The sequence below is a fragment of the Argopecten irradians genome, chromosome 12, assembly GCF_041381155.1.
Source record: "Argopecten irradians isolate NY chromosome 12, Ai_NY, whole genome shotgun sequence".
Lineage (NCBI taxonomy): Eukaryota > Metazoa > Mollusca > Bivalvia > Pectinida > Pectinidae > Argopecten > Argopecten irradians.
In genome coordinates, this window is record NC_091145.1 from 42,308,762 (window position 1) to 42,328,608 (window position 19,847).

General features: G+C 38.5%; 1 protein-coding gene across 1 annotated transcript; it reads left to right on the plus strand.

Moving 5' to 3' along the window:
• Nucleotides 1–8,672: 8,672 nt before the first annotated feature.
• On the plus strand, nt 8,673–17,620 carry LOC138305122 (mucin-4-like). The gene is made up of 8 exons (XM_069245521.1): nt 8,673–8,677; nt 10,255–10,891; nt 11,284–11,573; nt 12,760–13,566; nt 13,750–14,027; nt 15,078–15,872; nt 16,048–16,961; nt 17,279–17,620. Exons 1-8 carry the CDS (start codon nt 8,673–8,675, stop codon nt 17,618–17,620), a joined length of 4,068 nt encoding a protein of 1,355 aa, XP_069101622.1.
• Nucleotides 17,621–19,847: the final 2,227 nt, after the last annotated feature.

The window sequence follows — 19,847 nt, forward strand, 5'->3', positions numbered from 1 at the left end:
ATCAATATGACCACAATAGAACAACAAATACATATCAGGACCAAAAAATCCAATAAATGTAGTGATTTCTACGCAGGAAATGAAAAAATCGGATTTGAAGCTCAAAAATGGTGATTTTTCAGCAAATTTTTCATATTTTGTTTGACGCAGCAAAAATGTTTCCCAACAGCAATCTATTATTTCTAATAAGTTTTTTGACCACTTGTCAATCAGTTTAAGCATTAAAAACAACCAAAACCAATGTTAACATCGTATAAGTTCCGGTTATGACGTCATCAAGATGGCCACCATCTCGAATTTCACTGAAAAATGAAAAATAGTCATAACATTGGCATTTTTCAACTGAAGTAGACAAATGAGGTATCAAAATGACCACAATAGATACAAATACTTGTCGTGACCAAATAAGCCAATATATGTAGTGATTTGAAAGCAGGAAATGAAAAAAAATAATATTTTAAGCTCAAAAATGGTAATTTTTCAGCATTTTTTCATATTTGGCTTGACGCAGCAAAATTGTTTCCCAACAACAAATTGTTATTCACAATCAGTTATTTGACCTCTTATCAATCTGTTAAAACAACAACAACAAAAATATATAGAAATGCAAAAAAAGAATTATTGTTATACCCTCAATTTTGTAGATTAGCAGCGTCTCAAAAATAACACAACACCTACTGATAGCGTAACAAATGTAACCTAAGCTAAGCCTGTGTTTCCGTTAATATCATTAACAGTTCCCAAAGCGTTTGTGTCTTTGAAAATGAGCACATTCATTGTTTATTTCCTATGCATAGCATAAGCAAAATGTCATATGGTTACTACAATGTCACTAATATGTCTTTCACTGATTCTCAATGATAACCATTATTATTGTGCGTGCTTTCTCGCCTCACTGACCTATCCACTGAAGAGACTCGGCATATCTGGTAGCTGGTACATGCAGTCCGAATCAGAGTACTCGAGATATCAGTATCCAATTCGTCAAAAGCCAGATCGACGTCTTCGATGTCGATGAGCTCATGTGACACTGCATTACCAGTGTTGTTCTAGCCTTTTATGACCCATCCATGACCAGAGTTCATATCAGGAACAACAGGTTCAGGGATGTGGGATCTCTTTCAGATTCTAACATATCGTACGTATATGTTGTTTCAGACTTCTCCGGCATAATGGAAATTACACCAGATGCACATTCTTCCAATGGTGGAATTGGTTCTCTTAAGCGCATAACTCCATAATTCGTATGAAGTACTATTCATCAATATTGTGGACCCTCGTGCAACCATAAATGGCACAGGTGATATCATCGAGGTCATTAATGAGGGCATAAATGTTAAATGTTTTTCATTGGTATGACTTTTCCCACTCCCTTGAAGGTGCTGGTTGTGTCACATCTGGTGTATGCGCAAAGAGACCATTGAAGACTCTCCAGTAAAAAGTTCTCTAAAGTGCGTTCCAGACTTGGCAAAGAGTGAAACTTCACTGCAGACCTCAATAATGACCTCAAAGAATCCACCTGTGCCACCTATGGTCACTGAAGTTCACAAGAATTAGGAATTGTGCTTCATACGAATTAAGGAGAACCAACTCAACCCTCCGCAGAATGTTGATCTGGTGTCTTTTCCATCATGCCGGGGAAGTCTGGAACATCATATTCGATATGTGAATCTAGGTGAAACTAGGTTGGAAACAGGAAGAGCTCCGACATCCCTGAAGCCGATGTTTCTGATCTTAACTCTGACCATGGACAGTTGACAAGTTAGAACCACGATGGTAACCCGGTTATGTAATGTCACATCAGGTCACCGAGGTCGAAGACGACACTCTGGCGAGAAAGCACGCACAACGAAAATGATTAGCATTAAGAACTAGTGAAAGAAATATGTGACACTGTAGTAACCATCTTATATCTTGCGTTATACACAGGACATAAACAATGGATGTGCTCATTCTAAAAGACACAATATGTTTCATGTTATTTACGGAACTTTAATTTGATACCCTATAGCTATTAGTTAGCGTTTTGCTGTAATAAATCAGTTTGAGAGGCTACTAGTCTACAAAATTTCGAGCATGAAAATGGATTATTTTGAAGTCCCACTTAGATATTCAGCCAACTTTAAATTCAAATTTGTTAAGATATAAATCGTCAATAGCCAATGTTATATTCATGAAATTCCAAGACACCAGGAAACTGTAGTGTTAGCGGTTTGGAAAAAATAACAATCATATGCCGCATCCGGTGATGTTTTGTAAACCAAATGATGGTATGGCAATTCTCTTTTGCATTTCTATATATTTTTGTTGTTGTTGTTTTAACAGATTGATAAGAGGTCAAATAACTGATTGTGAATAATAATTTGTTGTTGGGAAACAATTTTGCTGCGTCAAGCCAAATATGAAAAAATGCTGAAAAATTACCATTTTTGAGCTTAAAATATTATTTTTTTCATTTCCTGCGTTCAAATCACTACATATATTGGCTTATTTGGTCACGACATGTATTTGTTGTTCTATTGTGGTCATTTTGATACCTCATTTGTCTACTTCAGTTGAAAAAATGTCAATGTTATGACTATTTTTCATTTTTCAGTGAAATTCGAGATGGTGGCCATCTTGATGACGTCATAACCGGAACTTATACGATGTTAACATTGGTTTTGGTTGTTGTTAATGCTTAAACTGATTGACAAGTGGTCAAAAAACTTATTAGAAATAATAGATTGCTGTTGGGAAACATTTTTGCTGCGTCAAACAAAATATGAAAAATTTGCTGAAAAATCACCATTTTTGAGCTTTAAATCCGATTTTTTCATTTCCTGCGTAGAAATCACTACATATATTGGATTTTTTGGTCCTGATATGTATTTGTTGTTCTAATGTGGTCATTTTGATACCTCATTTGTCTACTTCGGTTGAAAAATGTTAATGTTATGACTATTTTTCAATTTTTAGAGAAATTCGAGATGGCGGCCATCTTGATGACGTCATAACCGGAAGTTCATCCCAACTTATGCAATGTTAACATTTGGATTTGTGATCAGTGGGTCATAAGGGTTCAGAAAAATATTGGTTCGGAGGTTTGGGGGGGGTGCATGTGGGACCCTCCTAGCCCATGGCCTAAAGACTTTCCAAGTGAATATTTTCTAGTGGTAACAGGAAGATAAAAAGTTGATTTTCTCAAAAAGGAAGAAAAATAAAATAAATTAATTTTGCTGGAGCACTTAAAAAAATCATTCTGATTTCGGACAGTTGGAATTTTGATTTTTATTATTATTATAATATATTATGTAAGTTAATATGTTTACAAGCTAACCGATACTTACAGCATATATATATCATTAGCTTCTTATATAAAATGTGTGTTCTCGTTTAAATATCACATACATGTACAGTGTATATAACAATAATGAAAATAAAAAAGCTAACCGAATTTTATAACATAAATGTATAATTCATATTTTACTAAACTACTTGAAACGTCATGATATACACGTGCATATCAAAAGGTCTCCAATACTTTTAAATGTCATACGTAACAAATTACTAGTAAACGTTTCTGTCATAATTTGCGTGCCCCTGTGTTTTGGCTGAGGTGACCAAGATTGCATCTTACGGTCTCGGAATAGCAGTTGAGACTGCTTGTTTTACACATGTACATAGAAATTTAACTGTCGAAAACAGATTTATATCTATATTTACTATCCCATGAAAAGTTACATAATATAAGACCACAATCGAGAGTATCGTGGATAGCGATAGGCCTAGGACGTCTCCTTGCAGGCGGTGTATGGGATTTGCAAATTATTTAGTCTAGATGAAATGAATGATTATTCTTATTACTGGTTTATGTAAATAATGAATGTACTTGCAATATATGTGTATGTATGTGTAAACAACAACAATAACAACAACAAAAAACACCACTTCCATTTATTATTTATGAGAAATGTCTATAAAGAATAAACATGGCAACTGAAGAAATTTGATTTTCTTCCATGATTTTTTAAAAATCTTTTTCATTAAGAAAAATGAACACTAGATATTTTGAAGAAAAAAAAACATCAATAAAAGATATCAAAAATGTATAATTTTTTTTTCTGATTCAAGAACCTGAACAAGCCTTTGATAAAATTATTGCACAAACTCACAAAAGCCATGTATAGCCTAAGACCAAATGTTGAAATATTATTTACATTATATATGTATATATAAAGTCATAAGAAGATCACTGCTATACAAATATATATTGCAGATGCACATACAGTTTTACTAAGAATGTCTCATTTAGCTATGTTCTGAAAACATATATCACTTTTTGCAAGTTAAAGTGCTGGCTGGTGCTAAAAATCTCTGCAATTTTAGAGTTATCTACCATACTGACAAATTTTATAAAATTTCCATGTATATCCCTTCACTGATTGAAAATGTGTTACAATAATTCTATGTAATTTGTTACACATATAAGACATTATACATTTGAAACTCTTTGAAATCTGTATGTTTGATATGCAGTTTCACTGAAATTTAAAAAAAAGACTTCATTTTAAATATTTCAGCTGAACTTCAAATTTTTGTTTTATTCGAAAAAAATACTCATGCGATAATAACTTATTGGGTGTCTGCTGTCATACAATCTATATAGCATAAATTCTGGTCATTTTAATTTGATTAACTAATCAATTGCCTGATATACATGGAAACATTTAGCATTTGAGTTATTTTGTGATTTTTTTTTCGGTAAAAGCACTATTTAACTTTTCTTTTTCTCTAAACAGTATGTATTTGTAGGAGATTGAGTGTTCGGTCAGGCCAACTTATCTATTATAATCAATTTGTTATTTATGCAACATTCTATTTGATGAAATGTTGGAATAGGAGACTTTTAAATGATTATTTGTGAAAATGTATATTCCCAGCGTAAGAATTAAAAACGTGTGATGTCATATTAGGCCATGGGCTAGGAGGGACCCACATGAATCCCCCCCAAGCCCCGAACCAATACAAATCAAAATGTTAACATTGCATAAGTTGGGATGAACTTCCGGTTATGACGTCATCAAGATGGCCACCATCTCGAATTTCACTAAAAAATGAAAAATAGTCATTTCATTGACATTTTTCAACCGAAGTAGACAAACGAGATATCAAAATGACCACAATAGAACAACAAATACACATCAGGACCAAATAATCCAATACATGTAGTGATTTGTTCGCAGAAAATGAAAAAAATAAGATTTTAAGCTCAAAAATGGTAATTTTGTGGCAATTTTTCATATTTGGCTTGACGCAGCAAACATGTTTTCCAACAGCAAACTATTATTTCCAATAATTTTTTTGACATCTTATTAATCAGTTTGAACAAAAACAACAACAAAACCCAATATTAACATTGTATAAGTTCCGGTTATGACGTCATCAAAATGGCCGCCAATTTTAAGCTCAAAAATGGTAATTTTGTGGAAATTTTTCATATTTGGCTTGACGCAGCAAACATGTTTTCCAACAGCAAACTATTATTTCCAATAATTTTTTTGACATCTTATTAATCAGTTTGAACAAAAACAACAACAAAACCCAATATTAACATTGTATAAGTTCCGGTTATGACGTCATCAAAATGGCCGCCATCTCGAATTTTTCTAAAAAAAATATAGTCATAACATTGACATTTTTCAACCGAAGTAGACAAATGAGGTATCAAAATTACCACAATAGAACAAAAAATACACATCAGGACCAAATAATCCAATACATGTAGTGATTTGTTCGCTGAAAATGAAAAAAATAAGATTTTAAGCTCAAAAATGGTAAATTTTCAGCAAAATGTTTCATATTTGGCTTGACGCATCAAAAATGTTTCCTAACAACAAATTATTAGTCGTAATCAATTATTTGATCTCTTTTCAATCAGTAAAAATAATAACAAAATATATAAAAATGCAAAAAGAGAACTTTTGTTATACCATCATTTGGTTTACAAAACATCATTGGATGCGTATACAGGGCATATGATTGTTATTTTTCCAAACCACCGACACTACAGTTTCCTGGTGTCTTAGAATGTCTTGAATATAACACTGGTTATTGACGATTCAGATCTTTACAAATTTGAATCTAAAGTTGGCTGAATATCAAAGTTGGACTTCAAAATAATCCATTTTCATGTTCGATATTTTGTAGCCTATTAGCGTCTCAAAATGAATTATTACAGCAAAACGCCAACCAATAGATGAGCTGATGAACTGATGTGACATTACATTACTCGGTTACCATCGTAGTTCTAACTTGTCAACTGTCCATGGCCAGAGTTAACATAAGAAACATCGGCTCCACGGATGCGGGAGCTCTTCCTGTTTACAACCTTTCCCGGCATGATGGAAAAGACACCAGATCCACATTATGCGAAGGGTTGAGTTGGTTCTCTTTAATTCGTATGAAGCACAATTCCTCATTCTTTCGAACCCTCAGTGACCATAGATGGCACAGGAGGAATCACAACCAGCACCTTCAAGGGAGTGGGAAAGACCAATAAAAACCATTTAACATTTATGGTCTCATTAATAACCTCGATGTCCACCATTCGAAAAATGTGGATCTGGTGTAATTTCCATTATGTCGGAGAAGTCTGAAACAGCTTATCAATATCTAAGAATCTGAGGGAGATCCCACATCTCTGAACCTGTTGTTCCTGCTATGAACTCTGGCCATGGATGGGTCATGAAAGATGACAGGCTAGAACAACACTGATAATGCAGTGTCACATCACCTCATCGATATTGATAACGACGCTCTGGCTTTCGACGAATTTGATACTGATATCTCGATTACTCTGATTTGGACTACCAGCTACCAGACATGCCGACTCTCTTCAGTGGATAGAGCAGTGAGGCAAGAAAGCACACGCAATGATAATGGGTATCATTAAGAACCAGTGAAAAAATATGTGACACTGTAGTAACCATCTAACATTTTGCTTATGCTATGCATAGGAAATAAACAATGGATGTGCTCATTTTCAGAGACACAAACGTTCTGGAAACTGTTAATGATATTAACGGAAACACAGGCTTAGCTTAAGTTACATTTGTTACGTTATCAGTAGGTGTTGTGCTGTAAAAAAATATTTTTGAGACGCTGCTAATCTCCAAAATTTCAAACATGAACATGGATATGTTAAACTGTTACTTGTTCCACCTAGATATTCTGTCAACTTTACATTATTTTTTTTCTATTTAAAAAGCGTCATTAGTCAATGTTAAGGAAAATATAATACATCAGGAAACTGAAGTGTCAACAGTTTGGAGTTCGAAAATAGCATGTGCCTATTATACGCACCCAGCACTGCAATTGAAACATCTTTCTATGAGGAGTTTTATAACATTACGGAACTAGTTTTAAACATTCTCTTTAAATTTAATAGCCATGATATCTAATACGTTTATTTATTTAGGGTTATTCAAACATAAAGACTGAACTGTATATACAAGTGGATGCAATGTACCCTTGATGAAATTAATCAAAATGACAATTGATATGTGCTCCATAATGCATAAATGTATAACAATGGGTTACAACACAAGACAGTCGTGTTGATATTCATTATTCGGGATGATCATTTTCCCACTTGTACACAAATTGACTTAAAAGAAGTATTTTTAAGGTTTTCAAAATATTGGTAAAATGATCGTATATAATCTAATATTCTTAATGCATAGTGAATTCATAAGATCAATATCAACGAATTAATTATCTTGACCTTTTACATTATATATAAAAAATGCAGTAATAAGTTACTAAAATTTGGGGAATCTTACTTTTTTAGATGGCGTTTAATTTTTTAAAGAAAATCAGCTTTATTGTCAATTTGTAAAATTACTAGATTTTGTATGAAATTTATTTTGCATTAGAAAAATGCAAACGTTATATTTCAATATGCTTTTATGCATTAATGCTGATCATAGTTTTCTTTTTTGTTCCCTAATACAGAAATATTAAAAAGTGATTTAAGCTTTAAGTTAGCACAAAGTGCAACGTACCTTAATGCGATATTTTTTTCAAGTCAACATTATTGTTTTGCATCATTCATAAACAGTTAGTGCAATGTAATAATGAGTTTATTCTCCTAACTTGTGGTCTTTAGAAGCATATTATTCTAACAAGTTGTGCTTTTATGCAATAATGCTTAATTTTCGACAAATTAACAACGCAAAATATATTATTTTGCAAGATAGCTTTTGACAAAACGTTTTCTTATAACGCTAATTCTAACCCTAACTCAAATAACATAATAATAATAAATAACATCAAATTCAATAACGAAAATATATATTTTGCTATTACGTTACAGTAAGACCCTAATTAACTGGCCATCTTGAATATTTTCAATTATCTAAAGATGTCGAAGTAGCATTATTTCATTTCTGACTGAGAATATTCTACTAAAACATAATCGCGAAAAACATTTATTGCGAACTATTTTTTTTTATTTTTCTGGATAGCACCTATCCGCAGTTCACCTCATTTACATATGATACACTTTCTAGGGTCATTCAATGCAAGCAACATACTTGATAACCAATCATAAAAGGTCCACTACGTTTCCAAAACAAAAATTTCTTCAAAAGTATAATAAAATAAAAGAAAATATAAATCGATGACCTAAGATGAGGTACACCAAACTGTTATGTATGTATGTAAATACATGTAGTTATTAAGCAAGGGAGATAACTCCTATAGCTATATCATCAATACATCATATTAAGTTCATATAATTAATTTAGGTTATAGAACTTTAAATTTCTAGAATATTATCTTGTATAAACAAATATGTTTGTAAACATGTTGATTAAAAGTAGGGATCTAGAATGATCTATTTCCAGAACGTTCTGTGTGTTTATTTGTCTACTGTGTTTAGTTCTCCAATATTCTTGAATTAGGGTTTAGCTATACATACTCCAGCTGCCCAAGGTTAATCAGAACTGTTAATGAGACCTGTAATAAGACATATCAAGAATTGTACCGCGCCATATATTAGATTATATTGAGAGAGCTATTGTGATTTATCTGTGGATTGTTACAACGCATTTTGTGGATTTATTCATATTGCCTGGAACTTTACAAATTATCGGTGAACATTCATTTTTCCTCGTGGAGTTGTGAACATTGTTAATAAGGAACCTGTAGAGATTAAGGATTATACAAGGACATTCACATACAGATAAGTAACACTTTAAATTCTTGTATAACTCTTGTACCACCATTCACTTTAGATATTGTAAACCACCTCTGTATAATATTGTATTAGCAACTGGTTTCTCATTTCTGTTATTCTGGGTCATAACAAAACAATAATAACAGTAATATACAATGATGTAGGGTTAATAGTAACCATTCATCCCACTGTTTTGCCGTCTGGCGCAGTTAAAGTTAACTAGCGGGCAGTACAAGGTTGGAAAAAAAATAACATTTGATTCATCTTAATTTAATTCTTCAAAAGGTGATGATGAGCGTAGCATTAACTATTATTCAATAACTTTTGTTATTTAAAAAAATAATAAAATCTTATTTTACAGTGCCATTTAAAAAACACCTAAAAGCCGTTTTAATCAACTGATCACATATAGATCGGCCGCATGCGTATTGCCAAACTATATCGGTCTATGAAAATAAGTTTCATAATCACAAAGAGACACATCGTAACCCACCCACAGTCTCCCAACACAGACACAATCACAAAGAGACACAATGTAGTCAACCCAGAGTCTCCCAATACAGACGCAATCACAATAAGACACAATGTAGTCAACCCAGAGTCTCCCAATACAGACGCAATCACAAAGAGACACATCGTAACCAACCTACAGTCTCTAAACACAGACACAGTCACAAAGCGACACAACATAACCAACCAACAGTCTCCTAACACAGACACAATAACAAAGAGACAAATTGTAACCAACCACAGTCTCCCAACACACAAACAATCACAAAGAGAGACATCGTAACCAACCACAGTCTCCCAACACAGACACAATAACAAAGACACACATCGTAACCATCCGACAATCTCCCAACACAGATATAATTACAAAGAGACACATCGTAACCAACCCACAGTCTCCAAAAACAGACATAATCAAAAAGAGACACAACTTTACCAGCCCACAGTCTCCTAACACAGACACAATCACAGTGCGACACAATCAAAGACACACATCGTAACCATCCAACAATCTCCCAACACAGATATAATTACAAAGAGACACATCGTAACCAACCCACAGTCTCCAAACACAGACACAATCACAGTGCGACACAACGTTACCCACCCAAAGTATCCCAACACAGACAAAATCACAAAGAGACACAACGTTACCAACCCACAGTCTCCCAACACAGACGCAATCACAGTGCGACACATCGTAACCGACCCACAGTCTCCCAACACAGACACAATTACAAAGAGACACAACGTAACCAACCCACAGTCTCCCAACACAGACACAATCACAAAGCGACACAACGTAACCAACCCACAGTCTCCCAACACAGACACAATCACAAAGAGACACGTCGTAGCCAACTTACATTCTTCCAATACATACACAATCACGAAGAGACACACATCGTTGCCACATCAGGGTCTCCCAACACAGACACAATTACAAAGAAACAAAACGAAGCCTACCCACAGTCTCCTAACACAGACACAATCACAGTGCGACACAACGTAACCAACCCACAGTCTCCCAACACAGACGCAATCACAAAGAGACACATCGTAACCAACCCACAGTCTCCCAACACAGACGCAATCACAAAGAGACACATCGTAACCAACCCACAGTCTCCCAACACAGACGCAATAACAAAGAGACACATCGTAGCCAACCCCCCCAATCCCCCAAAACAGACACAATCACAAAGAGACACATCGTAGCCACATCAAGGTCTCCCAACACAGACACAATTACAAAGAAACAAAACGTAGCCTACCCACATTCTCCAAACACAGACACAATCACAGTGCGACACAACGTAACCAACCCACAGTCTCCCAACACAGACGCAATCACAAAGAGACACATCGTAGCCAATAACCCACAGTCTCCCAACACAGACACAATCACAAAAGATTCACAATTAACAACGTAAACCCAACCCACAGACTCCAAACACAGGACACAATCACAAAGAGACAAAACATAACCATACCCACAGTCTCCCAACACAAGACACAATTACAAAGAGACACAATCGTAAAAACCCCCACAGTCTCCTAACACAGACACAATCACAAAGAGACACAACGTAACCAACACACAGTCTCCTAACACAGACACAATCACAAAGAGACACAACGTAACCAACCCACAGTCTCCCAACACAGACACAATCACAAAGAGACACAACGTTACCAACCCACAGTCTCCCAACACAGACACAATCACAAAGAGACACATCGTAACCAACCCACAGTCTCCCAACACAGACACAATCACAAAGAGACACATCGTAACCAACCACAGTCTCCTAACACAGACACAATCACAAAGAGACACAACGTAACCAACCCACAGTCTCCTAACACAGACACAATCACAAAGAGACACAACGTACCAACCCACAGTCTCCTAACACAGACACAATCACAAAGACACAATCGTAGCAACCACAATCTCCCAACACAGACACAATCACAAAGTGACACAACATACCACCACAGTCTCCCAACACAGACACAATCACAAAGAGACACAACGTAGCCAACCCACAATCTCCCAACACAGACACAATCACAAAGAGACACAACGTAACCAACCCACAGTCTCCCAACACAGACGCAATCACAAAGAGACACATCGTAGCCACCCATCAGGTCTCCCAACACAGACACAATCACAAAGAGACACAACGTAAGCCAACCCACATTCTCCCAACACAGACACAATCACAAGAGACACAATCGTAACCAACCCACAGTCTCCCAACACAGACGCAATCACAAAGAGACACATCGTAACCAACCACAGTCTCCCAACACAGACGCAATCACAAAGAGACACATCGTAACCAACCACAGTCTCCCAACACAGACGCAATCACAAAGAGACACATCGTAGCCAATCCACAATTCCCCAAAACAGACACAATCACAAAGAGACACGTCGTTGCAAACCCAAAAATCTCCCAACACAGACACAATTACAGAGAGACACAACGTAGTCAACCCCTAGTCTCCTAACACAGACACAATCACAAAGAGACACAACGTAACCAACCCACAGTCTCCCAACAAAGACACAATTTCAAAGAAGACACAACGTAACCAACCCACAGTCTCCTAACACAGACACAATCACAAAGATACACAACGTAACCAACACACAGTCTCCTAACATAGAACGCAATCACAAAAAGACAAAACCTAGCTAAACCACAGTCTCCCAACACCAACACAATTACAAAGAGATACATCTCGACCAACCCACAGTCTCCCAAAACAGACACAATCACAAAGAGACACGTCGTAGCCAACCCACAGTCTCCCAACACAGACACAATTTCAAAGAGACGCAACGTAACCAACCCACAGTCTCCAACACACAGACACAATCACAAAGAGACACAACGTAACCAACCCACAGTCTCCTAACACAGACGCAATCACAAAAAGACAAAACCTAGCTAAACCCACAGTCTCCCAACACAGACACAATTACAAAGAGACACATCGTAACCAACCCACAGTCTCCCAAACACAGACGCAATCACAAAGAGACACAACGTAACCAACCCACAGTCTCCCAACACAGACACAATTACAAAGAGACACATCGTAACCAACCCACAGTCTCCCAACACAGACGCAATCACAAAGAGACGACACATCGTAACCAACCACAGTCTTCCCAACACAGACACAATTACAAAGAGACACAACGTAACCAACCCACAGTCTCCTAACACAGACACAATCACAAAGAGACACAACGTAACCAACCCACAGTCTCCCAACACAGACACAATCACAAAGAGACACAACGTAACCAACCCACAGTCTCCCAACACAGACGCAATCACAAAGCGACACAACGTAACCAACCCACAGTCTCCCAACACAGACACAATCACAAAGAGACACATCGTAACCAACCCACAGTCTCCCAACACAGACGCAATTACAAAGAGACACATCGTAACCAACCCACAGTCTCCCAACACAGACACAATCACAAAGAGACACAACGTAACCTACCCACAGTCTCCCAACACAGACACAATCACAAAGCGACACAACGTAACCTACCCACAGTCTCCCAACACAGACACAATCACAAAGAGACACATCGTAACCAACCCACAGTCTCCCAACACAGACACAATCACAAAGAGACACAACGTAACCAACCCACAGTCTCCCAACACAGACGCAATCACAAAGAGACACAACGTAACCAACCCACAGTCTCCCAACACAGACACAATCACAAAGCGACACAACGTTACCGAACCACAGTCTCCCAACACAGACGCACAATCACAAAGAGACACATCGTAACCAACCACAGTCTCCCAACACAGACGCAATCACAAAGAGACACAACGTAGCCAACCCACAGTCTCCCCAACACAGACACAATCACAAAGAGACACAACGTAGTACCAACCACAGTCTCCCAACACAGACGCAATCACAAAGAGACACAATCGTAACCAACCCACAGTCTCCCAACACAGACACAATCACAAAGAGACACAACGTAGCCAACCACAGTCTCCTAACACAGACACAATCACAAAGAGACACAACGTAACCAACCCACAGTCTCCTAACACAGACACAATCACAAAGAGACACAACGTAACCAACCCACAGTCTCCTAACACAGACACAATCACAAAGAGACACAACGTAACCAACACACAGTCTCCTAACATAGACGCAATCACAAAGAGACACAACGTAAACCAACCCACAGTCTCCCAACACAGACACAATCACAAAGAGACACAACGTAAACCTACCACAGTCTCCTAAACACAGACACAATCACAAACGACACAACGTAACCAACCCACAGTCTCCCAACACAGACACAATCACAAAGAGACACAACGTAGCCAACCCACAGTCTCCAACACAGACACAATTACAAAGAGACACAACGTAACCTACCCACAGTCTCCCAACACAGACACAATCACAGTGCGACACAACGTAACCAACCCACAGTCTCCCAACACAGACGCAATCACAAAGAGACACATCGTAACCAACCACAGTCTCCCAACACAGACACAATCACAAAGAGACACAACGTTACCAACCACAGTCTCCCAACACAGACGCAATCACAAAGAGACAAAACGTAACCAACCCACAGTCTCCCAACACAGACACAATTACAAAGAGACACAACGTAACCAACCACAGTCTCCCAACACAGACACAATAACAAAGTGCGACACAACGTAACCAACCCACAGTCTCCCAACACAGACGCAATCACAAAGAGACACATCGTAACCAACCCACAGTCTCCTAACACAGACACAATCACAAAGAGACACAACGTAACCAACCACAGTCTCCCAACACAGACACAATCACAAAGAGACACATCGTAACCAACCCACAGTCTCCCAACACAGACACAATCACAAAGAGACACAACGTAACCAACCCACAGTCTCCCAACACAGACACAATTACAAAGTGCGACACAACGTTACCGACCACAGTCTCCCAACACAGACGCAATCACAAAGAGACACATCGTAACCAACCCACAGTCTCCCAACACAGACACAATCACAAAGAGACACATCGTAACCAACCCCAACAGTCTCCCAACACAGACACAATCACAAAGAGACACAACGTAACCAACCCACAGTCTCCCAACACAGACACAATCACAAAGAGACACATCGTAGCCAACCCACAGTCTCCCAACACAGACACAATCACAAAGAGACACACGTAACCACCCATCAGTCTCCCAACACAGACACAATTACAAAGAGACACAACGTAACCAACCCACAGTCTCTCTAACACACAGACACAATCACAGTGAGACACAACGTAACCAACCCACAGTCTCCTCCCAACACAGACACAATCACAAAGAGACACATCGTAACCAAACCACAGTCTCCCAACACAGACGCAATCACAAAGAGACACATCGTAGCCAACCCACAGTCTCCCAACACAGACACAATCACAAAGAGACACAACGTAAGCCAACCCACAGTCTCCCAACACAGACACAATCACAAAGAGACACAACGTAACCAACCCACAGTCTCCCAACACAGACACAATCACAAAGAGACACAACGTAACCAACCCACAGTCTCCCAACACAGACGCAATCACAAAGAGACACATCGTAACCAACCCACAGTCTCCCAACACAGACACAATCACAAAGAGACACAACGTAACCAACCCACAGTCTCCCAACACAGACACAATCACAAAGAGAGACACATCGTAACCAACCCACAGTCTCCTAACACAGACACAATTACAAAGAGACACAACGTAACCAACCCACAGTCTCCCAACACAGACACAATCACAAAGAGACACAACGTAACCAACCCACAGTCTCCTAACACAGACGCAATCACAAAGAGACACAACCTAACCAAACCACAGTCTCCCAACACAAACACAATTACAAAGAGACACATCATTACAAACCAACAATCTCCCAACACAGACACAATTACAAAGAGACACATCGTAACCAACCCACAGTCTCCCAAAACAGACACAATCACAAAGCGACACAACGTAACCAACCCACAGTCTCCTAACACAGACACAATCACAAAAGAGACACAACGTACCAACACACAGTCTCCCAACACAGACACAATCACAAAGAGACAATCTACAACCCACAATCTCCCAACACAGACACAATCACAAAGAGAGACAACGTAACCAACCACAGTCTCCCAACACAGACACAATCACAAAGACACACATCGTAACCATCCAACAATCTCCCAACACAGATATAATTACAAAGAGACACATCGTAACCAACCCACAGTCTCCAAACACAGACACAATCACAAAGAGAGACACAACGTTACCAACACAAAGTCTCCCAACACAGACACAATTACAAAGAGGAAAGTTCGACAAAAAGAGACACAACGTAACCAACCCACAGTCTCCCAACACAGACACAATCACAGTGCGACACAACGTAACCAACCCACAGTCTCCTAACACAGACACAATCACAAAGAGACACAACGTAACCAACCCACAGTCTCCCAACACAGACACAATCACAAAGAGACACATCGTAACCAACCCACAGTCTCCCAACACAGACACAATCACAAAGAGACACATCGTAACCAACCCACAGTCTCCCAACACAGACACAATCACAAAGAGACACAACGTAACCAACCACAGTCTCCCTAACACAGACACAATCACAAAGAGACACAAACGTAGCCAACCCACAATCTCCCAACACAGACACAATCACAAAGTGCGACACAACTTAACCAACCCACAGTCTCCTAACACAGACACAATCACAAAGAGACACAACGTAACCAACCCACAGTCTCCTAACACAGACACAATCACAAAGAGACACAACGTAACCAACCCACAGTCTCCCAACACAGACACAATCACAAAGAGACACAACGTAACCAACCCACAGTCTCCCAACACAGACACAATCACAAAGAGACACATCGTAACCAACCCACAGTCTCCCAACACAGACACAATCACAAAGCGACACAACGTTACCAACCCACATTCTCCCAACACAGACACAATCACAAAGAGACACATCGTAACCAACCCACAGTCTCCCAACACAGACACAATCACAAAGAGACACATCGTAACCAACCCACAGTCTCCCAACACAGACACAATCACAAAGAGACACAACGTAACCACCCACAGTCTCCAACACAGACACAATCACAAAGCGACACAACGTAACCTACCCACAGTCTCCCAACACAGACACAATCACAAAGAGACACATCGTAACCAACCCACAGTCTCCCAACACAGACACAATCACAAAGAGACACATCGTAACCAACCCACAGTCTCCTAACACAGACACAATCACAAAGAGACACATCGTAACCAACCACAGTCTCCCAACACAGACACAATCACAAAGAGACACATCGTAACCAACCACAGTCTCCCAACACAGACACAATCACAAAGAGACACCTCGTTACCAACCCACAGTCTCCCAACACAGACACAATCACAGTGCGACACAACGTTACCAGCCCACAGTCTCCTAACACAGACGCAATCACAAAGAGACACAACGTAACCTACCCACAGTCTCCCAACACAGACACAATCACAAAGCGACACAACGTTACCAACCCACAGTCTCCCAACACAGACGCAATCACAAAGAGACACATCGTAACCAACCCACAGTCTCCCAACACAGACACAATTACAAAGAGACACAACGTAAAACCCACAGTCTCCAACACAGACGCAATCACAAAGAGACACATCGTAGCCACATCAAGTCTCCCAACACAGACACAATCACAAAGCGACATAACGTAACCACCCACATTCTCCCAACACAGACACAATCACAAAGTGCGACACAACGTAACCAACCCACAGTCTCCAACCAACGCAATCACAAAGAGACACATCGTACCACCACAGTCTCCCAACAGAGACACATACAAAGAGACACAACGTTACCAACCCACAGTCTCCCAACACAGACAAAATTTCAAAGAGACACATCGTAACCAACCACAGTCTCCTAACACAGACACAATCACAAAGAGACACATCGTAACCAACCACAGTCTCCTAACACAGACACAATCACAAAGAGACACAACGTAACCAACACACAGTCTCCTAACACAGACACAATCACAAAGATACACAACGTAACCAACACACAGTCTCCTAACATAGACGCAATCACAAAGAGACAAAACCTAGCTAAACCACAGTCTCCCAACACAAACACAATTACAAAGAGACACATCATTACAAACCAACAATCTCCCAACACAGACACAATTACAAAGAGATACATCGCGACCAACCCACAGTCTCCCAAAACAGACACAATTATAAAGAGAGACATTGTTACTAGTGGAGCAACACCTTAAGGGGTGTTACAGATGAAATGAGAGACATGAAGGACCTTAACTCTCGGTAATTCTTCAAAAGAAGTAATTTTTTTAGGTTTTTCTTGTAAAACCAATTTTCATAATATATACTTACCAGAACTTTGCAGAGTCCCACCCTCTTTTGGTTTCAGTCCAATATTATTGCCACTTCTTTTCTCTATATCTTGTACCACGCAAATGTGGCTTTATGCATAAAGGAACATGTATTTCTGGTCGTGTGTAGGTATGACATGCTGGTAAGAGTTCCTGCTATGGGAGGTCTATGGGGTTTAATTTTGTTCATAATCATATATATTTAATGAATGGGAAATTGTGGAAGATATGCACACTAAATTATGGTAATGTAGTACTGAAATGAAAACGCAAATTTTTAGTGTATACATGCCTGTTTCAAAATTGTATTAAAAATAATCGCACAAAGGACCATGCTACAAATCTTGGATCTATTTTGTCAACTTCCGGGGGGAATTAGCAACCTACATGTCAATGGTTAGTCTAAATGTCCTAGATCTACAACTAATGCAGATAGGGTATTAGGTACCAGCTAAATTCAAAGCAGCAATAGAGGAAACCATTATGTAGCCTTGAAATAAGGTCAAGGTCATTCGTTTGAATAAACGTGTTACATTATCCCAAAGCACGTTATTGTGCCAATAACCGATCCCTATATATACGTGGGTGTCTTTAATTAGTAATTAACAAGAAGGTGCTCATGATTTGAGCCTATTTGAATAAGATCAAGGTAATACATTTTAAACGAGGTGAAATATTTACACGTTAAAACATTTAGCCTATTTGACCCCTGTTACACTCAAGGTCATACACATGAATAAACTTTCAATTCTTTGAACCCTGCATGCAGGAATCAAATTCGGTTCATTTGTCTTTTACTTATTGAAATAATTTAAGAGTTTTCAACCATTTAGTCTTTATGATCTTGATGTCATTTAATTTGACCAACATATAACAGGGTCAATATCACTTCAGATATCTAGGACTATTCCAGTGTTGGATTATGATTTTCCCGAAGACTATCGATTATGAAAGTTAATAATCGATTATTAAAATGGGAGATAACTCCTGCTTATGTTTTATTGTTCTGAACCTTTATTGTGTTTATATTGGTGCAAAACCACATTTCAAAATGTACTTGTGACTGATGTATATATGACTTCATAATCACTTAACTTACAAGTTTAAATTTTGTGTTTCGTTCTTTCATCAGTATTGGTCACATATTAGGACGAACTGGTTTAAATTATTCAGAAGGTAAAAAATATGGGCTGTGGTTGCCGTCTGGTTAATATGTCTTTGGGTTACGTGTTTGAATCCCATGTAGGATAGTACATATGTACTGACTGCTGGTCAGTGGTTTTCCTCCGGGTACTCCGACTTTCCTCTATCATCTCCTTAAGTGACCCTGCAATAAATACCGATTTTCTGATAATTTAAACAATGGCATGATATAACGGCCGTGCGGTGGTGGCCAAGTAGTTAAAAATGTCTCGACATATTTACACAAACCTAGCTCTACCCTGGGTTGCGAGTTCGAATCCCATTTAGGGTAGTAGCCAGGTACTGACTGTTGGTCGGTGGCTTTCTCCGAGTATTCCAACGATCTTCCACCAACAAAC

Excerpts from the sequence above, each read along its gene's own strand:
- LOC138305122 (XM_069245521.1), top strand. Across the intron at positions 11,574-12,759 it reads CAATCACAAAGAGACACAAC|TCTCCCAAACACAGACGCAA; the intron begins GTAACCAACCCA and ends ACCAACCCACAG. Across the intron at positions 16,962-17,278 it reads CAATCACAAAGAGACACAAC|TCTCCCAACACAGACACAAT; the intron begins GTAACCACCCAC and ends ACCAACCCACAG.